The sequence below is a fragment of the Neolamprologus multifasciatus genome, chromosome 8 (assembly GCF_963576455.1).
Source record: "Neolamprologus multifasciatus chromosome 8, fNeoMul1.2, whole genome shotgun sequence".
NCBI lineage: Eukaryota > Metazoa > Chordata > Actinopteri > Cichliformes > Cichlidae > Neolamprologus > Neolamprologus multifasciatus.
In genome coordinates this window covers 1,295,528-1,318,882 of record NC_140446.1, presented here as the reverse complement: position 1 = coordinate 1,318,882, position 23,355 = coordinate 1,295,528, and the positions used below count along the sequence as shown (strand labels likewise).

Sequence of the window (23,355 nt, the reverse complement as noted above, 5' to 3'; positions counted from 1 at the left end):
ATGCAGGAACGATGGGGGACGTGACCTCACCGCAAGTCGCCCCCCCCTCCCCCCAAGATTTAAGACGGCACGAAAATAAAATGGATAAAATAAAACAAAACAAACACAAAAAACAGAACACATGTTAGAGCGAGTATATTTTGATTTGGCCCAGTCCCGAAGAACGCTAATAATTCTGTTTGCTTAAAGAAAATCTGAACATATTTAAACGATGCTTCTCTGTGCAGTTAATGAATGGTGAAATAAAAATGTCATATCGGCTTTTACAAGTCAGCAAGTGCAAAAAATAACTTAAAAACCTCTGGAATTAAATAATGATATAGAAATAATGCCTCATCTATATAAGAAAAGTTACCAGTAACAAAATGTAAATAACCCTGAATGCCTTTCCTTGCACCTTATTTTGGTACTCATTGCTGTTTTCTACTACAAACTTCCTGTTCGGGTGTAGAAGCTTTTATTTTGATGGGACGATTTCCTGTAAAACTGTTTTTGGCGCAGTTTTCAGCGGCAGTCGCGGGAGTTTTGAAATGTGATGGCTTAACGGAGCCTGTGGAGATTTCTTTTGTCATTAGCAGCACAAAGTATGGTTGTGATATAAATGAGGACACGTTTAGATGTTTTTGTGACAGTCGCTACGTTTGTTAAATGTTATGTTGAAACGAACTTCATGTTATAAGGTTTACGATTGTGAGAGTGTGGATTATTTTTGCTTACACGCTGTTTCTATGTGTACATCCCCAGCTCTTACGGTGAGATTGATGGTTTACAGCCATTAAACCTTCAAAACGTCATCAGTAAAGTGTCATCCTTCATTGGGGGGGCTTCGGGTTCGCTACACAAAATATTTTCCTCTCCTTTGAAGTTTTACTGAACAAACAAAAATCTGAAATATATTTTCAACATAAGCATTCTTTTCTTTCTTCTCAAAGTAATAATGCAAAGCAGCAGTCATGTGACATTTATTTAACAAGAAAAGTCATTTGTCTTCTACATCCTCCTTTTCTGACCACCCAGATTTTTCTTTGGAGCAGAACTTTCTCAGCAGTTTTTGGTCACTCGACAAATAAGAATGAAAGTGTCTTTGAATTGATGTTGCACAAACAGAATCCCCTTTAGTGACTCTAGAGAAAACTGATTCCTCTCCTTAGTCCACTGGCTCTGCATTAGTGAGCAAACATTTGCATTGTGTGAGGGAAGAGCAAAGACAAACTGTGCAATCTTCAGGCTTTTGGCCTTCTCAACTATTTGGTCCACTTCTGGTTCACTGGTGGACCTCTCTGTGCACTCATCAGTGACCTGGTCAAAACACCTGACATCATTAATTGCTACTCCCTTCTCTCCCTACTTGATGCAGACTTCAACCCCAGTCTGGTGGGTCTCTCAGATCCGTCCATATAAATGTTGAAAACTCTTCCATGGAGCATCCATTTCTCAAGATACTCCAGACATGTACTGAACATCAGCACAGAACTGGTCATGTTCCTTACCAAGTCCATCTCTACACTTTTGTGCTAGTAGTCCCTTAACTTTCAGAGACATGAGGTTTCGTTTTGGGTTTTTTTCTTGTTTTTTAATTTTGCTGAGAGAGAAAGAGTGCGTTTAAAGCTGGAAACATCTGTATCGTCCTCTCAATGCCTGGGAGCTCTGACAGCAACCATTGCTCTGTATTCAATATCAACAAATTCACAGAACTCCTTCAGGTTCTCAGTGTGCGCTGTGTAAATGTGGAAATACTGATAGATTTTGAACATGATGTTGTCATCATCATGATGAACACAGTTATTCAAAAGGTGTGCTGGCCACGCCACACCAATCACATCTTTTCTGAAGAAACTTCTTTAAATTGGCGAAAAGATTCTTTCCTCCTTCATTGGATTCCTCCAAAATGTGTGTTGCACTTGTCTCCAGTAAACACAACACATTTTTCAGACAATATTTTTTGTGTTTCAGTGAGGTATTGTGCAAAGGTTTCTGCCGTGTTTCTAAACTGAATTCATTTTGTTTGCACGCCACCATTCTTCCAGTCAAAGCACTGAATTATGTTTGGGAATATTTTCTCCATGGTTACTTCCTGTAGAAATGCCACAGTACTGGATTTCATTAACAGCTTCTAAGAGCTGTTGGAGTCTGGAAATGCTTTTTTTAGCAACCCCCAAAAATTGATTCTGTTCATCTGGACGTAGCGTTTTGTGGGAGAAACATTTCATCACTCATCCAGGTGACGTCTGCAGGTTTCCCCAATCTTATGACTGAAACCAGCCCACTGAAGGCCAGCCCATTGTTGCTCATCTCAGTCAATGATTGTGCAAAGCTCTATCCTCGTCTTTCAGGTTAGGATTCCTGACGAGGCGGAGTGTCTCCGCAGTTGTTCTGGGACTTTTAGACTCACTAGTTTTCTCTCCAGTGTCGTTGAACTCTTTGCTTCCTACCTTCCTGCCAGGCTTCTTCTGTACTGTGTGGCTGTTTTTGAATTCCTCGATCACTCACTCCAGTTCTTCACGGTCGACAACACTGCAATAACGTTTTACATGCATCTTTGTGAGCATCAACAGTTCTTTCTCTGTAGTCTGATGAACTGATTTCTTTAGTTTAACTCTATTTTGATTTTAAAGCTTTGAGTATTACAAAGGTAAAGCCCATCGATGGCCTGTGCTAAGGACCCTGATTATATTTTCCTGAAATAATGCTCTGCTGAAAAAGCACCTTCAACAAATTTCATAGTGCAGCTAATAATTTTGTCCTCTCCTGTGCTATAGTTATTTACCCCAGTAAGAGGCGAAAGCCCAGGCTTCACCGTTACCTGGATGAGACCAAATCCTGCTTCTTCTCAGTCCAATCTTCTTTTTATTTCCCTCTTCCTTGTGTAGTCAAAATGACATTGTTCTAAATCAACTTAAGCTGTCGTTTAAAAGATGTAGGACATAAAAGAGTCTCCAGTTTTAGGAGAATGAATCTGATCTTACGCTCTCTGCGATCCCCCCAGAAGCTGAACCATGGAAGGTGTCAGGAACGGACCTGGATCCAAAACCAGAAGAAGGCCGAGTGCCGTTTGGATTTCTACTTAAAATAGAAACTCTGTCTCTGCTGTTTGCTCGCTGAAGCGCTCTTACTTCAGTCTGAATGATGAAGATTTCATCACATTCAGGAAACAGACATCTCTACGGTCAGTTTTTCTCTTCCTCCTTTATTCATGCAGCTCTCATCACATCTGGAACAAATGTTTTCATTCACCAACAAAACAACAACAACAATGGTGACCTGTGTGCACCAGGACTTCATGCCCTCTATGCTGCACCTGTAAGGACGGAAAGATGTTCGACTGCTACAGAAACACACTGCACGACACAGATACCATTTTTGAGCCTGGCTTCATACTAGACTAACCAGCTGCTGTGCAGATGAAGAACAACATCTTATTACTATAGCAACAGCCTGCCACAAACATGGTTGCCATGGGCTGCGTGGTGAGCTAACTGACGCTAACACTTCCAGGATACAAAAAGTGTAAAAAATACAAAATGAACTTTGTACAAGTCTAACACACTGTTAAAAATCTGAGGTCATCAGAGGACAAAGGTCAGAGGTCATGGTGGATACTTACAGCAGGATCTGATCATGGACGTAACCCTAACCGATGGCTCAGCGTTCGCCCCGGTGTTTCACTCAGTGACCTTTATGTAAAGTCCAATGGAAGAGTCAGAAACCCTACTGAGCATGTGCAGTCTGTGATCAGATCAAGCTGTAGTTGCTGTAATGATATTACGTGGCTGTGCTAGCCTCCTTTGGGAGGTGGGCTTTGTAGGGATTGCTACTTGCAGGCTATCTGGATTTCTTAGCACCATTCACAGCCAGAGGAGAGAACATCTGCGTGAATCTGAAGGAGTTTAATTCTGATTCGGAGATTTTCAGAACGTCATTAAATGAATGAATTAGAAGGGCACTCGGACAGGCACGAGTCCTGTCTCACAAACAGGAAGCAGAAGCGTTTGACACAACCAGCTGTCACAGACAACAGCTGAAAACAACCGGAGGAGCTTCCACCTGGAACCTGACCTGACAGGAATACTGGTGCGACAGTTTTCTCACGATGAAGTGGCATGACCATGCTAATCAAAGAGCACTACAGAAAGCACAAATGTTCGGTTATACTTCTGCTACTACGACTGAAACTACAACTACTGCATTTATCAGAGCTGATAGAACAGATGGAGTGACAAATAATGACATGAAGATGAGAATACCAAAAACATTCAGTACCATGTTTCTAGGGTGTAGTACTAGTTACACTAACACTGTAGGGGTTGCTGTTGGGCTTCTACTGCAGAATGAGTCAGTAGGCTAAAGTATTATAGGGTCATAGTTCTAGGTAAAGTACTATTATAGAATAAAGTATTTGCTGTATGGTGTAAAACAGTCGTTATGTAGTTTTAGGGCAGAGTACTAACAGCTTAGTGGTAACTGTGGGGTTCGTACTGGGTTAAATACTAGCTGAAGTACTAATGGCATATAATTTATAACCCTTCCTTTATGTCAGGAAGCTTTAGTACTTGTAAAGGTACCACTCTGTCTGATGTAATACTTGTTTAGTAACTTGCAGTCTTAGTTGTACTTGATGCTTTTATGTGCTGGAGTACTGCTATCTTAGAAACGTGAAGTAGTTCAGTGTAAGCAGGGCTTACTGGTATTTATCGAGTTGCAGAGGTGGGACCAAGTCATTGTTTTGCAAGTCTCAAGTAAGTCTCAAGTCTTTATCCTCAAGTCACAAGTCAAATCTCAAGTCACTGGTGTAAAAGTCCGAGTAAAGTCACAAGTCTGAAACTTTGAATTTCAAGTCCTTTCGAGTCTTTAAAAAAATGAAAAAAAGAATGTTGCAGTTATGCTAAATGTAAATATGAGACCATGTGATTTTTAAATCTGTGTTTTTCTCAACACATGACGAAATAGTGAACTTAGAAAATATACACAAATTGTGAAATTGCACCTCTATAAAATGCAGCTCAATTAAACTTAACTCCAAGAATAATTTTCACCGACAGTTCTGAGATAAGCTGCATGTTATTCTTGGATGAGCTTGTAGGACCGGCTTTAAAATCGCATGACAAAAATATCATACACATTAAAAAAAACTGTATCACCAACGGAGCCTGGACAACATTTGCTAGATGCAGTCAGCTGTCTCATCGTAGCAAAAGAGAACCTACCGTTCTTTATGCAACTTCAACTGTCAGAGAAAGTTGAAGTTGTTCCATCTGTCTGTGATTCTCTGTTTGCATGTTTTGCATATTGCATTTTGTTTTTTTGTTGACTACTTCATAGTTTATGTACCTGAAAAAAATAACATTTGAGCGTTTTTTTTTTTTCTTTTAAAAAAAAAATCTGGTCAATTTGATTGGCTGTGCTACAGCTCACGCACTCATACGTACGGAGTGTGGTTTGAATAAATGAATCAATGAATTGAATTAATGGTGCACACTTTCTATATAATATGTGTGTTAAATTTTAGATTTGGGCTCTTTTCAAGTAAACCGGTTCAAGTCCAAGTCAAGTCCCAGGTCATTGGTGTAAAAGTCCAAGTCAAGTCACAAGTCTTAGAACATTTTTTCAAGTCAAGTTTAAAGTCATAAAATTAATGACTCGAGTCTGACTCGAGTCCAAGTCATGTGACTCAAGTCCACACCTCTGTCGAGTTGCATTGCCATTTTCTACTAGCTGAAATACTACAGCTTTATAAAAGTACAATTAGACGACTCAGACGATTTAGGATTTAGTAGTTTAAGATTTTAAGACTAGCTGTAGGGTTGTTTGGAGGGTTGCATTTGAGTTCATGATGAAATATTACTATTATGAAGCGCTAGTAGTCATTGTAAGGACTGTTGGACAGTCTCACAGCGACTGCTTCATTCTTCCAGTTTTAGGATAATGACGTAATGTTGGATCGTCCACCAGGAGGTGCCACAATCCTCTGAGTAGAGCGCCGTGGTATGTGGTCATCAATCTGAGTTCCTGGACAGAAAAATAAGAAGATGATCATTTCAGTGTCACTGTGTTCTTGTTTTTTATTGCTAAACTTACACTGGTCAGATTATTGACCAGAAATCAGCAGACGTGTTTTGGTTTCCCACCTGCGAGGGTGAATCCCGACTGGTGGAGATTTCGGGGGCCGGTCAGGGTTTTTGGACATGGGGGCCCCCTGGTGGTCGGGGTGGGTGGGACTGATTTAGTCATGCTGATGACATCGTGGACTGGACCATCGTAGTTTCCACGGGGGACACCGCGAGTTTCGGCCATCTGAAACGGGAAGAAATAAACCTCCAGATTACTGGACAGGTGGAGGCTGTTACCATGCATCTGTCACTAACTACCTCTCAGCGGCTGCTAACCGCCGGTTACCTTGCTACGGGCTTTGATCCTCTTGTACACGACATCAGGAAAAGCCTTCCTGGGAATGAAGCGTCCTGAACCTTCGGTCACGTTGAGTTTTCCGTCCTCCAGAAGAACTCGTCCGCCGCTGATCACCACCGATGCCACTCCCCGAAACTCCAAACCCTCAAAGATGTTGACCTCTAGGTTCTGCACACAGGAAATTGATCATGATGAGAAGTTTTGAAGAGGTTTGACCCTAGATGTAAATGATCGATAGCGGTGTTATTACCAGGTTGTGAGTGTTTGCAGAAACGATTCGTGTCTCCTTCGGATTCCAGATGACGATATCAGCATCAGATCCAACAGCAATCCGACCTGAGTGTACAGAAGCATCAATCCTTAAAAACAGCTAATGTCTGGGGAAGAAAGGGCAGCAAGACTTTGTAAGATTGTTCCTCAGGATGGCTGGAGTGTTTTGTGATGTAAAGCCGGTATGTCAAACTCATACACTGGGTGGACTGATCCAAAGAATCTCTCTTACTGTGAGTGTAAAGAAGTTTTAACCATGCCAATCTCGGAGATATCGAATTATTAAAAAGAGCAATTTTAGCAATGTATCTAAATTTTTCTGGATGAAAAAGAAATGCTGCTGTAGTAAATGAAAGAAATTTGTCAACACATCTCTTTGGGCTTAAATTGTGAGACATGAGTAAAATCTGGTAACTTGTTGTCCATTGGCACTGAATTGTTTATTTATTACGTAATTACTTTGACCTAGCATGATTCATTAGTAGCAAAAGTTGTAAGACTTGTGAAAGTACAGTTAACACTCATAAAAGTTTTATATATATTTATTCACATTTTTCAGTGCCATCCAATGCGGTGGCGTGGAGTCTTCACCTGACCTATCCTATGTTTGACACCCCTGAAATTTGTCCTCTCGTCCCAGAAACATGTCTCCAGTATTTATCCTTTACAACATTTACCTGTGACTGACATCATACCTTTTCGTGGATACATGCTGAAGAGCTTTGCAGCATTGGTGCTGGTTACTGCAACAAACTCATTCTCATCCATCATTCCAGTGGCCTGAGAAACACAGTGGAAACAGCATGAATGCTGGGACTCGCAGTAAAAGCAGAGGGATGGAGATCAGGCATAGGAGGAGGAGGATCAGGGTGGGCGTGCACTACATTCACACTGATGATACCATGAGACTGAGCGTCAAGTTTTCTTACCACTGCTCTGTCCCAGACCACAGACATCCTCTCCTCTATGCCATTAGTTCCCTCTGGAATCGAAGTGAAGTTGTCTTTACCAACAGCTTTCTGAGCGGTGGAAAAGCTGGCCTGAGCGCTGGAGGTTACTTGGAGGTCTCCACTGGAAAACACACAGCAAGCCCTTGTAAGGGTCACCTGTGACATCTCGATGGTTCAGGTGAGGGGTAGTAAATGGTAAATGGCGTGTATTTGTAAAGCGCTTTACACAACCAATCATCCACACATTCACACACTGGTGATGGCAGCTACGTTGTAGCCACAGCCGCCCTGGGGCGCACTGACAGAGGCGAGGCTGCCGGACACTGGCGCCACCGGGCCCTCTGACCACCACCAGTAGGGAACGGGTGAAGTGTCTTGCCCAAGGACACAACAACCGAGACTGACCAAGCCGGGGCTCGAACCGGCAACCTTCCGATTACAAGGCGAACTCCCAACTCTTGAGCCACAATCGCCCCATGAAATGCTTACCATGCTAACAGGGAGGTCAAGTACTGCGGAGTCGAAGGATCAGGGTTAAGGGGCGGGCTTGTGACGAAGGCAGCAGCTATGGCCCAGTCTTTGGACCAATAATGGGAGCCGTCGGTAGCCAGGCCAGCTGTGATTGGTTCCCCATACACCACCATGCCTGAGGACAAAGAAGTTCAACTTTAGGGCACCAAGATGCTTTTAAAGTATCAGTACCTGAGGCTGGGGATGTTGTTTATGGTAACAAGTTACCCCAGAGCTGTGTGCAGTCTGTCAAAGTAAACTGATCCTGGCTTAGGTGACCCCTTTCTCTGTATGACTTGAACATGGTGGTTAGTGCACCAAATGAAAAGCTCAGACAGCTCGACATCCAGTCCAGAAAAATGTAAATGTTGTGTTTCAGGACAGCTGGAAATCCAGAGGCTCCTGATCCGAGCCACAGGTGCGGCCAGCGACAACTCTAGAAATCGGCACCAAACTACTGACAGTCCAGAACAGGCACTCAGACCTCTCTCAGAGTCCAGGATTCCTGCGTGAACAGGAGCAGAGGGTAAGTGGCTGGTTTGGCAAACGAAGGAGACAAAGATATGGAGGAAGCCCAACGTCACAAACATTCAGAGACTGCCTTCTTCCAGCATAAATAGGAACCGGCTAACAACCAAATCTCTGCTAGGTGTATTAATCAGATTCTGACCTGAGAATGTCAGAATCTAAGAATGTGTTTAGTGGACAACCATACCTTCTGACCTGGGTGATAGGTAGCAACAGTGGTACGCCAAAGGCTGTCAGGAAACTTGTTTTGTTCTTTTGTCCATAACAGGGCTGCTCGAGTGGTCCTCCAGATCCTGCGGCAATGACGGACATGAAGTTGAACAGAAGGAAATCTCACCTTCCAAAGTTGGAAACAGACGTAGCCCAGAGACACTTCGAAAGATGACAAACGAACAGCGAATTGTGAGCAAATTCGATCCAAGAAATTGGTTGGCTCCAAGTTGCCTTATTGGAGGATGCAAGACATTGAAGAGCAGCCTCCGGCTCCTGACTTGCCCTCTCCACCTGCCCTTTAGTCTGTGGATGGAAACCAGAAGACAAGCTCACCTGCTCGTCTCTCCAGACTCGAGATGTAAATTGTGGGCCACGATATGACACAAAGTGTTGAAATATACCGTGAAATCGGAAAACACGGTGGACCATGGGGTCGAGCAGCTTCTAGCGCAGACTGGAGTTTGGAGAGGGCAAAAATATGTACAGCCTTTGAAAAATAGTTTATGATGGTGAGAAGGACTGTTTTACCCTCCGAGGGAGGCAGACCAATGGTGAAGTCCACTGGGATGTGAGACCAAAGTTGTTCCGAGGTTGTAAGAGGGTGCAGGAGGCTGGCTGGAGGTGAACTGACAGATTTGTTTTGAGCACACAGAAGACATGCAGAAAAATGCTACCAGGCTTCTTTGATCAAGGACGGCCACCAGAAGGAGCGTTGAAGAAGAGTGATAGCCCGGTTCTTACTGGGATGGCGGGCCAACTTAGAGGAATGGAGCCAGTGGATGACTCATTAATGGATGTTGGATGGAACATACAGCCGGTTGGGTGGACCGCCACCTGGATAAAGTTCATCCCTTTTGGCAATTCAGATCAGTGACTTCATCTTGGAGGTGAGTGAAACTCAGAGAGAAAATCGGGCTTTACATTCCGAGAACCTGGGAACCTTAAAGCCTGGGAAGAAGGTTGAAATCTAGTATATCATCTCGGTAGACAAAGAAGAAACAGTTCAGGAAGTCACCATGTGATTAATTAGGAATTGAAACACAGATGGTGCACAGATTAATCCAAAAGGCATTACGAGGTATTCAAAATGTCCTAAACCTTTATTAAATGCAGTCTTCCACTCATCCTCTTCACTGTTGTGCTCTGTGGGAATTCAACATTCAAACTTGATGTTTTTTAAGTTTTGTTTTTTCTCTTGTTATTTTAGTTATATTTGCATGTTTGAAATAAAAAAAAAAATACAATCTATCTAAGAGGGGGAGACAGCAGTGGTGGGAGTGGATATTTGTTTTGGATGGTGATATTATTTAGACCTTGGTAACTGATAGATGGACAAAGACTTGTCCTTTTCTCTACAAACAAGAACCCTGCACCTACAGGAGAAGTGGAAGTGCAAATGTGCCAGCTGTGAAACCCATTGGTAATATATTTTTCCACGGCGTCCCGTTCAGGTTTGGTGAGACTGTAACTATGACTTGTAGGTAGCGAAGCTATGGGAAGAAGGTCTACTGCACATTAGGCCAGATCTTTACGAAAAAACTGAACAACAGATCTGAGGCTTCACTGGGGCTCTGCCTCCCATTCTACTTTTAAACACTCTAGGAACAACAACAACAACTGCAGTTGCAGACCAAGGTCATTAAGATAAGATGGGGCCTGATTATTTAAGACCTTGTAGAGATGGGTGAGCCGGGAAACAGAAGGACCACCAGCTGAGCTCAGCATTCACCCTCTTACAAAACGATGACCCTGAAGGCTCAGGACCCCAAATAAGTGTCTGAATGAAACCTGTTAAATCTGTATTAAAGGCCAAAAGGACGAAGCTGACGCCCTCACCTTTCTTCCTGGCTTTGGCGATGACATCAGCAGCAGATTTGCTCATTACCTTGGTAATGTACAGCGGGCAGTTGGACTGTTTGGCAATGGTGATGGCCCGATACACTGCCTCAGTCTCTACCTGAAGCACACACAAAAACACACATCAGAAATATGCAACATGCCAACACATCAGCCACAATCTGCACAGGAGTGTGTCTCAGGTGTGCGTACCTCTTCTGAGTGCGATATAACATGTCCTTCAGGTCCAGTAATGCCAAGACAGAGAAGCTTCTTCTGCTCCTGAAACACAAACCAGTTTATACCAGTTAAAACGTATTTACACCAGTTAACGCCTGGGGTAACCAAACAGTGAAACTGAGCATGAACCTTATTCTCCAGGAACAGAACATGAATCAATGTTATTGTAATTCCAGGTGAAAGACCAACACAAAGTGGTGAACACGTGAGAAGTGGAACCAAAATCAGACATGATTCAAACATTTGTTACAAATAAATAACTGCAAAGTGGGGTGTGCGTAATTATTCAGCCCCTTTGGTCTGAGTGCAGTCAGTTGCACATAGACGTTGCCTGATGAGTGCTAATGACTAAACAGAGAGCACCTGTGTGTAATCTAATGTCAGTACAAACACAGCTGCTCTGTGACGCCTCAGAGGTTGTCTAAGAGAATATTGGGAGCAACAACACCATGAAGTCCAAAGAACACAGCAGACAGGTCAGGGATAAAGTTATTGAGAAATTTAAAGCAGGCTTAGGCTACACAAAGATTTCCCAAGCCTTGAACATCCCACGGAGCTCTGTTCAAGCAATCATTCAGAAATGGAAGGAGTATGGCACAACTGTAAACCTACAAGACAAGGCCGTCCACCTAAACTCACAGCAGAACAAGGAGAGCGCTGATCAGAAATGCAGCCAAGAGGCCCATGGTGACTCTGGACGAGCTGCAGAGATCTACAGCTCAGGTGGGGGAATCTGTCCATAGGACAACTATTAGTCGTGCACTGCACAAAGTTGGCCTTTATGGAAGAGTGGCAAGAAGAAAGTCATTGTTAACAGAAACCATAAGAAGTCCTGTTTGCAGTTTGCCACGAGCCATGTGGGGGACACAGCAAACATGTGGGGGACACAGCAAACATGTGGGGGACACAGCAAACATGTGGGGGACACAGCAAACATGTGGGGGACACGGCAAACATGTGGGGGACACGGCAAACATGTGGGGGACACGGCAAACATGTGGGGGACACGGCAAACATGTGGGGGACACAGCAAACATGTGGGGGACACGGCAAACATGTGGGGGACACGGCAAACATGTGGGGGACACGGCAAACATGTGGGGGACACAGCAAACATGTGGGGGACACAGCAAACATGTGAAGAAGCTGCTCTGGTCAGATGAGACCAACATGCAAAACGCTGTGTGTGGAAAACTAACACTGCACATCACTCTGAACACACCATCCCCACTGTCAGATATGGTGGTGGCAGCATCATGCTCTGGGGGGGCTTCTCTTCAGCCGGGACAGGGAAGCTGGTCAGAGTTGATGGGAAGATGGATGGAGCCAAATACAGGACAATGTTGGAAGAAAACCTCTTGGAGTCTGCAAAAGACTTGAGACTGGGGCGGAGCTTCAGCTTCCAGCAGGACGACGACCCTGAACATAAAGCCAGGGCAACAATGGTTTAAAACAAAACATATCCATGTGTTAGAACGGCCCAGTCAAAGCCCAGATCTAAATCCAAGAGAATCTGTGGCAAGATCTGAAGACTGCTGTTCACAAACGCTGTCCATCTAATCTGACTGAGCTGGAGCTGTTTCAAAGAAGAATGAGCAGATTTCAGTCTGTAGATGTGCAAAGCTGGTAGAGACAGACCCTAAAAGACTGGCAGCTGCAACTGCAGCAAAAGCTGGTTCTACAAAGTATTGACTTAGGAGCTGAATAATTACACACACCCCACTTTACAGTTATTTATTTGTAAAAAATGTTTGGAATCATGTATAATTTTCGTTCCACTTCTCACGTGTTCACCACTTTGTGTTGGTCTTTCACCTGGAATTCCACTAAAATTGATTCATGTTTGTGGCTGTAATGTGACAAAATGTGGGAAAGTTCAAGGGGCCGAATACTTTTGCATCCACTGTATTTTGGGATTGTAAGAATATTAAGAACTACTGGAGAGATGTCCATAAAGTGATGCAAAACATCTTTAGTACATATTTAGCCTTTGATTTCAAATCCACATTTTTAGGATACATAGCCTCAGACATAAAGTGTATAGATAAATACTAACTTGGTGTGCTGCTAGCTGCAAGTAAAAAGGCACCGACCAAAAGATGGCTAACATAGGATCCACCAACATTAAACAGCTGGATTGATGTAACTTTTGAGATGTATAAGATGGAAAAGATACTTTTTTAGTGAATTTTGAGTATGAGAAATTTGTAAAACACTGTCTATGTGATGATATTCATCATTGAAGGAACGGTTGTTTAAATTTTTGTTTGTTATAATAACATGTACTAATGCTATGTCACCATCTGCTACTGAGTGTGTTGGCTTTTCAATTGCTCTCTCTCTGGATAAATATAGTTACAAACTGTATCTGTTTGTTTGTGTGTTTTCTTTTCTTTCTCTTTTTTCGTACCTGCTTGAAGAAAAAGTACTTGAAGTGACGGCGGTCACCCAGACTACTGTACATATATGAGTCTTAGAACAAAGGAAGCCATCAAATAATGCACATTTTATTTCGTGCATAACTTCAATAAACACTAAAAAAACAACCTTTTTTTGCTTCTGACTACAACACTTAATTCAGTTCAATTTTGTTTTATTTACATATCACATCAACAGTCACCTCAAGGCACAAACAGTTACTGTTTGCATTACGCTCATCCTTAGTTTGGACTAATTTAACTGATTCAACTGTGAAACACCAACCTTCAGTTTTCTGCTCAGTTACCTCATCAATGATGTCACCATTCTCAGCGTGGACCTGCGCGATGGCTCCGAGATCACGGAGGACACTGAAGGCCTCATAGAGCTGAAACCATGACAACGGTAAAACGAAAGCAAAACTAACAAAAAGAAACAATTAATGAGAAGTTCCTCTGCACACCTGAGAGTCGGAGCTCTGGTACTTATCTTTGTAGGCCATGAAGAAGAGGAAGGAGTTCACCCCTGAAACACAGAGTACTGCAGTTTATACTCAGCCAGACTACAGCTCACCCTCTGTGTCTTGCGATATCTGACTATAATTGATAATGAGCTTATTGATTATTGCTTGGCAATCTTGACCTTTGTCCTTGACAAGTGTCTCCAGCTCCTCGTACAGCCCCTCGTGCCAGCGGGTGATGTCCACGTGGAGGGAGAAGTCGCAGCACGCCCTCTGCTCTGCCGCATCTTTCCACTGGTCAAATGCCGTTAGTAAACTAGTCCCCGGCTCCACCAGCACGTGGTCCACTGCCAACACAACCAGCTTACCGTTAGCACATCACACTGAGGCCGGATGGTATTGATCGATTGGTTACTGACTAATGGTGGTGGTTCCTCCGGACAGGGCGGCTCTAGTTCCCTGGTAGAAGTCATCTGCCGGGTTCAGGCCTTTCTGCGGTGAGTACAGGTTCGTGTTGGCGTCGATTCCTCCGGGGATCACCAGCTGACCATATGCGTCCACTGTTTTCACGCCGGGCGGGACAATCAGGTTCTCGCCGATCTGTCTGATCAGGACACAACAGGAAGTCCGAGGTGTGATGGTCAAGCTAACATTGGTGTTATTATCGATTAGAATATGTTCACTCGACATCTGACTATAGGAGTAACCTGATGAAACACACTTTGCTGTTCGTACCGGTGCTCGATGAAGACCACTTACAGCAGGGGTGGGGAACGCCAGGCCTCGAGGGCGGTGTCCTGCAGGGTTTAGATGTGTCCTTGATCCAACACAGCTGAGTTAAATGGCTACATGACCTCCTCAACATGTCCTGAAGTTCTCCAGAGGCCTGGCAATGAACTCATCATCTGAGTCAGGTGTGTTGACCCAGATCTAAAATCAAGGCCTGGAGCTGGACACCCCGGACTTACAGTAAACTGGGCTTTTGGATTTTCTCGTTTTCACTTCTGCTAAGATGAGCAAGCAAAAGGTTAAAACAATGCAGCAGATCTAAGAACACCCTGGGAGAAGACGACTGGAGCTCGGGACGGCCAAAGAAGAGAAACCAGCACCTCATCTCTGACTTTTTAAAGATGAGGAAGCAGACGAAGGACCGCTCTGTCAGACTGAGCTGTGATTGTCTACAGCTCAAGATGATGCTGATTCTCTGAAGTAAAGAGAGTTTAGGAATAAAACTTAGAAGATAAACTTTTGCTTGAAGACGTCATGAAGAACACCGAAAGCTTGTAAATTGACTTTTCTACTCTTTCTGAGCACTTTAAGCCTTTTTTCTATGTAACATTTACACACATTCATAGAAAGCAGATGGGGGTTGATGTCTTGCCTAAAGCAAGCAGGCTGGAGCAGATGGGTATCAAACCACCAACCTCCCAATTAGTAGGTGACCTGCTCCACCACCTGAGCTACAGCCGCCTCAAGTGGCAGAGGCTGAAGGACCAGAGACAAAAGAGCTGCTCAGTGTGGACAGCTGATTCGAGCACCACGACGGGATGGGGAGATGCTTAGGCCACACTGGGAAGGTTGATTATGAACATGCTCAAACACAGGGACAAAGTGAAGGCGATTCACACCGACCACGAGTAAAAACCTGACGCCCAACTAGTAAGATTTTAAAAGTAAATGAAATGAAATAAAGATTATGTGTGAAGAACTCAGTGCAGTCCAAACAGCGGGGAACCAGTTTTCAGATGCAGCCTTTAGACTGAAGGTCAGTATGATCCAAATTCTGATGTTTTCACGGCCAAACTTACAGTGAACAGGAAAAGGGTTTCTATGTCTGCATCCATCATCCACTTCCTGCTCCCACAGACATCTGCTGAGAACAGTTTTATCATCACGTCAGAGGTGCTGCCTATCACAGACATACGTGAGCAATGACTCGGATGAGAACATCTGGTTCGACACAAAGATTCAACCGTTTCAGGAAGAGCTCAGAGAGACGCAGAGGAAATGATTTGTTAAGAAGCTGCCTCTCCTGCTCTGATCCAGGGTGTCAGCGTTCGTACAAACATGAACAAATATTGATGAACTTTCAAGATCACAGTGAAATCTAGTCTTCTCAATGACCAAATGTCCCCCACTAAAAAAATACTAATTACAGAAAATACACTGCAAATGCTCCATCAGAGGAACCAATAACCCCAATATAAACCTGAAACATTGACCTTTTTGAGTCAAAGAAAACTTGGTTTTAAACATGATGTTTGTTTGATGTTTCGTTTGCCATGTGTGGAACATGAGGACACGTTTGTTCCTCTTTAAATCAGAACGATTACATCAGTGAGAAAAAAGAGAATATATTTACTTGATTGTCCCATCCTCAATATAGATATCAGCGTAGAACGACTGGTCGTCATTAACAATCTTCCCTCCTTTGATGATCAGACGGTCGCCCTGGAAACAGAGAGGATGGTGCATAGATCATAGGGAAGAAGCTTCTGACTGCAGATTCAGACGGGGTCGACGGGAGAGGTGTGGCCACCAAGCAAGTTGAGAACGCTTCCTTTGAGTTAGCTGGATCCACAAAACCTACAAGTCAGAGTTAGCAGCTCCCACCACATCATCATCTTTCTGGTAATTCTGACTCTCTGCTTTAGAATTTAAGCCTGCTCATGTTTAACCCTTTAAAGCCGGTCGGAGCAGCACGCTCCGTTTTGTGTAACTATTTTTAAATCCCGGTAGCTCTGCAACCACGTGAGCTAGCGCAATAATGTTTTTTGCATATGAAACCGGAGGAGTTGTACTTACATCTTATGCCATCAGCTTGTCCTCGGTCACAGTTTCCTTCCACATATAGCTTTGCAAAAACTGCATAAAAAGCACTTGCAGCAACAAAAACATAATATTCCAGAAACACGCTTTGCTGATCCGATCAGCTGTTCGTAACACTTCCTACGTTGGAATAGACGTCACCACGAACTTTCGCATGTCCGCCATGACCTGCCCGAAATCGGAAGTGACGTCATTTTGCGGAAATGAAGTTTTTTTTACCATCAGGGCCTCATGAGCCTATACTGGTGTTTTTAAAAGTTATGTTTGACTTTATGACTTTCTGTGTGGTTTCTGGGATGCTTAGGACTCATATTGCACTGCTGGAAATAGTTTATTTTGATGCATATGCTGCTTTTTTGCTAATTTGCATTATAATATTTATTTTTGTTTTTCCTGCAGTATATAAAAATTGGTGTATTTCAAAAATAAAACTATGAAGACACTCAAAATAAATTTCCTGTGGTGGGAAACTATTTTGTGCAACTTTTTTGTATTTACAGTTTTGAGGGATAAGCCTCTTAAATTTCTCTAACTAGAAATATATGTTAAAAAAAGAAAAACGATTTTCTATTTTTTTGTAGTTTATTGCACTTTTTTGCAATTTATGTAATTACTATGCACTTAATGCAGACATATTATTAAAATCTAGGCTGTAATGGTTGTATTGATGTATGGCAACTTGAAATGCTCCCAAAAATGGCTCCACAGCATGTAAACATATAATATAAGCTCTGGCGGACTTGGTTCTATGGTAGGTCTTAAAGGGTTAAAGAGGCATTTCACAGGTCACGTGAATCTTCTTCCTCACAAAATGATCCTCGTTCCGCTTGTCCTTATTATGTTGGGGATGGGGCCTATCTCAGCTACCGTTGGTCAGGAGGCAGGGTCACAGTTTTTATTTGATTCCTGATGTTTTAGTTGTTTCCTGCCTTCCTTGCGTCCCCTTGTAGCTTCTGATCTAGTCTTTATCTTTCCTGTTTTATTTTGATAGTCTCATGTCTTGTATTTATTTTTACTTGTTACATGTTACAGGTGTTTCCCCTCATTAGCACTCGGTGCCTTTGCCCTCAGTCACCTCCTGAGTGCCCTATGCTGGGCCGCCTCAACAGCCTGAATGAATATTTATAATATTCATAACATATAAAAATGTATATTATATGATGTCATATTACACACATACAGTTATTATCCATGTAAGACGGGTAAAAACGAGTCTCCGGTTCTGAAGATGATGCCGGTGTTTCTCTAGATTAAAACGGAGGCTGTGCTCTTTATTTACCCGTTGTCATGGCAAATCCTGGACGATGACGTCAGAGTGGACTGAACTCTGATCACTAATCTCAGCCGATTATCTGCAGTCACAGTTTTACAGATGTGCATCGCCTCTGATGAGGTCCTTGATTGGAGGAGTAACTCAAAGAAAGCCTGGATTTCTTGAACTTGAACATCTGTTTGGTGCAATCCAATCTCGTGATACAACACAGAGTATGAAAGATGGAGGCTGCCACCCCAACGTCACCCACTACAGCAGGGTCGGCAACCTCTCTGATGATGAGTGCATCTAAAATTTCCTCAGAAGTCAGTGTGCCATATGATGCATTAGCATTAAAAATAATAATAACGCTCTATATTAACAGTTAAACACTATATAGAACCACTTTATAGATTATATTTGTTCACAGATGTTTGCAGCTATCAGCGAATAGTTATCAGATATTTTGAAACAAAAAAAAGAGTTTTTATCCATAACAGCAAATGAACTGAACAACAGAAAATACAAATGCTATTTATGTGCTGTGGCACGCGTGGCTAGGGTTGCCCACCCCTGCACTAGACTCTAGATCATTTTGTTTGTTTTTGTTGTGCCCAAAGTGACCAAATTTGGTCAACGGGGCGGAGCTAAGTTACCAGGCGATACCAGCTAGCTTGGTTTGTGCGTTTGGGTGATCGGCGAGCTGTCACGACTGTCACTGTCTACATGTTTTTAATGTATGCTAGCATCATTCAGAGCCAATCAGCTTTTAGCTGATGGTGACTGCACACCTGAGCTTACAAAGGGAGATAAAGCATGTGTGAGTGCTGTAAACACTGCGGTCAGACTGTAAACGAGCTGCTGTGTGAATAAAGTTTATATGAAGCAGGAAGTAAAAGAGGTAAACTGGTGAGCACGGGTGGGTTTTATCAATTATCGAGTGTTTGATTAAAATGAACACAGCTGCAGTTATCTCCTGTGGCCTGCAGCCTTACTCGGGTTTATCGCACTGAAGAAAGAATAAAAACAAAGAACAAATATACGCTACGTGGCTCAAAGTGGTGAAACCGCAGTCCTGCAGTTTCACTAGACCAATAAATACATTTACAGAAATAAAGTCGCCAGTACGGAGAAATATGAAGCAGATTATTGTTTTAAACTAAAACACTTCAGACGCTCCAGCCGTCTGAGCTCCGAACGATCTGATTGGTTAGTGCTGGTGAGTTCATCCCTGCTGATCTCTGCTCTGGAGCAGGTTGGGTCTACAGCATCAGTTACCATGGTGATATACCCTGAATTACCTGGATAGACCAAATGCTGCCCCTCCCACTGCCACAGGTGAGCAGGACGGATGAACTGTTTTTAAAAACACGCGTAAAACGTGGATCCTGTCACCTGACAGGTGAACTGAAACCAATCGAACCGTGCTGTGCCAGGACTGGAACTGGCTCAGGTTTTAACCCGTGCATTTTTATCGACCTCCCCTGAACGCGGCGTGAAAAAAACTGTCAGCATCCGTGACCTCTGCAAACCGAGCCAAGCCGAGCCAGGCCGAGGTAGACGTGTCTAATCAGCCCCGCCCCGCCCGGCCCGGCTCGCTTCCCAGCCTCGGTATGCTTCTGACTGACCGGCGGAGCCGCAGCATCACCGGTTGGTTTCCCCGGCTCGGCTCGGCCCGGTTCGGGTGGACCTACCGCGTGTCTCGCGCTGCTCTTCTTGGCCTGGAACGACATCCCGATCGATCTGTGATCAGCTGATTGATCCGCTCACACACGCACACAGACACAGCCAGCTATTGTTGCGCCCGTCGACACTGACGTCACGTTTCCGACAACACAGCCTGACACAGCTTCCGGTGGGAGCTTCAAAGTAAATCTCCCGAACGTGTCTTCTTAGAGTAATCAGAGTAAAAGTACGAGTATTGGAGGCACATTAAGAAAATATATATTTTATTGATCATCTTTTGAATAAAGTCGAAGTTTCGAGATGAGAGAGGTAATGCGGAGATCCAGTGTGAAGTTAAACGGCTGCTGTAACACACCGAGGCGCGTCATAGCTCATAAACACAGGACGCACATCACGGAAGCTGCATCTGTCGGAGGAGTGGATCTGTGCAAATGATGGTCAGATGCCAGGTTCTTGCAGCCTCGGCAGTCAGTTTGCGTTGAAACAACGGTCATCTCCAAATTTCATCGTTTTCCTCAGAATGATGTCTGGCTCTAGTTCAGACTAACAGCAACGAGTCAGAATGATCAAATGCTTAAAAGTGTTTATAATGTTTTAAATGCCTTAAACTGATTTCTCTCACCTCGACTCTATGAACTGAGCAGATGCTGCTGTTATTACAAAACGCTGTGTTTTTATTAAATTAGGAGATCCCGTGACTAAACAAAGAGCAGGTTCAGCTCAGCTTTAACTTTTTCATCAACATCAACTCCTCAGGTTTTAGAGCAAATTAACAGCCTTTTATTCTGAAAGGAGATTAGACCTCTCGTCTTGGCTTCTGATTGACTTTTAGTGTCAACTAGTGGTCACAGATTTATTGATCTCGTGATGTGAGTTGGATATTTTTTATTTGGATATAATTACACACAGTACAGAACAATAACACTCATGCTGCATGGCTGCACTGTCATTTAATCCTTTTAGCAGAACTGTACGCATACTTTTGTTTATTAGTCTGTCTATTTTTATTATATTGTTATTTTATTCTGTAGAATGAATCATGAGTGAAAGCATGTAATAATGCATGTGTGCTAGTCTGCTCCAATTTCTCTGTAAGTACAACGACAGTAAAGGAATCTTTATCTGCTGAGGCCTGAAGGATCTGTTTATCTTCACCTACATCTGCACAAGCGTATACTTGGCTATATTATTGCTAATATATATTGTAATATATCTATATCATGGCTAAAGCACTTCTGGATGGATGCAAACTGCATTGTACCTGTGCATGTGCAATGACAATAAAGTTGAATTCTATTCTATTCTATTCTAAGCACATACAAGGGAGTTTTGAGAGTCTGTCCATCTCAAACCTGCATTAGAATGTATTCAACAAGAGCTGGTGATGTCCTGCAGATCCTTCCACACTGATGCAGGGTCGTTGGCTGCGAGCAGTTCTTTCAGCTTCTGGGAGTAGATCCTTTTAGCTGCTTTGGTCCGTGTGCTCCTGGTTTGTTTGTACAGGGCCCTGTCACCACTTCTGTAGGTGTCCTCTTTGGCCCGATGAAGATGTTAGAGTTTAGGAGTGAACCATGGTTTATTGTTGTTGTATGTGCAAAAGGTCTTGGTTGGCACACACATCTTCACAAAAACTGATATATGATGTCACAGTGTCTGTCAGCTCATCCAGGTTCTCAGCTGCAGCTTCAAAAACAGTCCAATCAGTGCAGTCAAAACAGTCCTGCAGTTCCTGCTTTGCTGCGTTAGTCCACTTCTTCATAATTAATAAATACATGTAAAATAAATGATAAATGAATAAATGTAAAATAAGCTCAAACACACAAACTTCCATCATTTGGAGGAAACAAATACCTCCTACCAGCTGCCAGTACGATGGTGGAGGGATGATAAACTGAGTGGAACACGAACTACTTTCTATACTAAAGTAATCTAGAGTCAAAAAGTGAGGCCATCTGTTCCACAGCTGAAGCTTGGACCACACTGGGTCATCAACAGGACAATGATCTTAAGCACAGCAGCAAATTTCCAACAGAATGGCTGAAAAAGAAAATAATCGAGGTTCTGCAATTATCCAGCTTTGTGGTTGTTGGTTGGTAGCTGTTAGCTTGTATTTGGTTTTTGGTTGGTTGGCTGTTGGTTGGTGTTTGGTGCTTGTTGGTTTTTGGTTGGTTGGCTGTTGGTTGGTGTTTGGTGGTTGTTGGTTGGGGTTTGGTGTTTTGTGGTTGCGTTTGGTGGTTGTTGGTTGGTATTTCAATGTTGTTGGTTGGTGTTCGGTGGTTGTTGGTTGGTGTTTGGAATTTCGTGGTTAGGGGTGGGTGTTTCATGGTTGTTGGTTGGTACCAGTGTCTGGCAGCCTCGCCTCTGTCAGTGTGCCCCAGGGCAGCTGTGGCTACAATGTAGCTGCCATCCCCAGTGTGTGAATGACTGAATGTAGTGTAAAGCGCTTTGTGGTTCTTAGGGACTAAGTAAAGCGCTATATAAATACAGACCATTGACCATTTTGTTGGTTGGTATTTCATGGTTGTTGAAGTAAATTAGTGTGGTTTAATGATTGGGGTCGGGGTACCGTATCTGTGTGTCTGATTGTCTTGATGCATTCTCAATCATCCAGGAAAGTAAATCTGCAAAAGTTGAATCTGTTCATCGTAGCGTTTTTGTGGGAGAAATGTTTCGTCACTCATCCAAGTGACTTGGATGTAACAGACCTGTCCGCTGTGACCGCGGGGACGATATGAATTGCTGAATAATTATTTTAAAGTGAAACTGAATCGTGAACTGTGTCTGTGACATTTCATTAGAAACTGAAGTGGAAGGAAGAAAAACGGGAAATGAAGTGAAGTCTCCACAGCCTGGGGTCACACTAACCGTATGCCCATGAATGGCAGTATTTGTACTCCAACTTTGTAATACGATACAAAGTTGTTCCAAGTCGTCAATCAATGATGTGTTACATGACTATACTTGTCTGTAACAAATGACTGAAGCAAAATAAACACTCACCATCTGATGGTCGGTAACTCTGAGTTGTGTGAAGGTTGAAAGGTGAGATCAGCAGGATATGAGCATTACAAGGATAAACAGAACTCACATTTTCAATTCACTAGAAATAATACAAACCTCTCTCTTGCCACAATTTTCCCGAGTGTGTCCAGATGGAAACGCCACCGTCTGTCCTCCTCCTCTTCTGGCGGCGTGGCCTCCATCTCGGCTGCGGGTGCAAGTGGCTTGGCATCGCTGCGGCCGCGGACCCAACGACTCAAAGTTCAGTGTCTTGTTCTCGAACGCTCCCTCGACATTGCAGAACATCCCGCCGTACTTCATCCGAGGTCGAGGAGAGTCCGAGCCGAGCCGCGAAAGGAGAGAAGAGCAGTCGTCCTCCGGGGAGCACCTCCTCTCAGACATCCTGGAGAGATGTGACCTGATCAGAAACAAGCAAGAGAAGAAAAGGAGGAGGAGGCGGGGAGGATGAAGATCTCAGACGATAAACGAACCGACAGGATGAGGAGGAGGTGGAGGAGGAAGAAGGGAAGAAAGGAGGTCATGGGCCCAAACTAAGATTAAGAGGGAGGAGGAGGAGAACACAAACCTTCAACCAATCAGATTCACAGGTCTGTCCTTTGTCTCCTTTTCTCTCTCAGGAGTTTTTATTGCTCAGCATACCCTCACACCTCCTCACTCACTATCTCTGACTTTATCAGCTTTGAATCAGACGAAGGTCGTGACCAACACACACACACACACACTCACACACACACTCA

At 43.4% G+C, this 23,355-nt stretch overlaps 1 protein-coding gene across 2 annotated transcripts; it reads right to left on the bottom strand.

Moving 5' to 3' along the window:
- Positions 1-3,167: 3,167 nt before the first annotated feature.
- Positions 3,168-23,299, bottom strand: dpysl4 (dihydropyrimidinase like 4). 2 transcript variants are annotated; one of them, XM_085169835.1, is made up of 15 exons: positions 22,715-23,299; positions 16,193-16,281; positions 14,250-14,434; positions 14,013-14,177; positions 13,834-13,895; positions 13,678-13,758; positions 10,926-10,994; positions 10,713-10,833; positions 8,115-8,271; positions 7,605-7,746; positions 7,371-7,455; positions 6,656-6,741; positions 6,394-6,573; positions 6,126-6,291; positions 3,168-6,006 (listed from the first exon to the last, which is right to left on the bottom strand). In XM_085169835.1, the coding sequence occupies exons 1-15, from the start codon at positions 22,997-22,999 to the stop codon at positions 5,915-5,917; spliced, it is 1,965 nt and encodes a 654-aa protein (XP_085025961.1). In that variant the 5' UTR covers positions 23,000-23,299; the 3' UTR covers positions 3,168-5,914. The 2 variants fall into 2 exon arrangements, with proteins under 2 accessions (XP_085025961.1, XP_085025962.1); XM_085169836.1 differs by lacking the exon at positions 22,715-23,299 and adding an exon at positions 19,606-20,825.
- Positions 23,300-23,355: the final 56 nt, after the last annotated feature.

What these genes read in the sequence shown, in the direction of transcription:
- dpysl4 (XM_085169835.1), bottom strand. Translation starts at nt 22,999, where the DNA reads ATGTCTGAGAGGAGGTGCTCCCCGGAGGACGACTGCTCTTCTCTCCTT. An exon ending in ATGGTGACATCATTGATGAG is followed by an intron (nt 10,995 to 13,677) that starts GTAACTGAGCAG and finishes TTTGTGTTTCAG; the next exon opens with GAGCAGAAGAAGCTTCTCTG. An exon ending in TTATATCGCACTCAGAAGAG is followed by an intron (nt 10,834 to 10,925) that starts GTACGCACACCT and finishes TGTGTGCTTCAG; the next exon opens with GTAGAGACTGAGGCAGTGTA.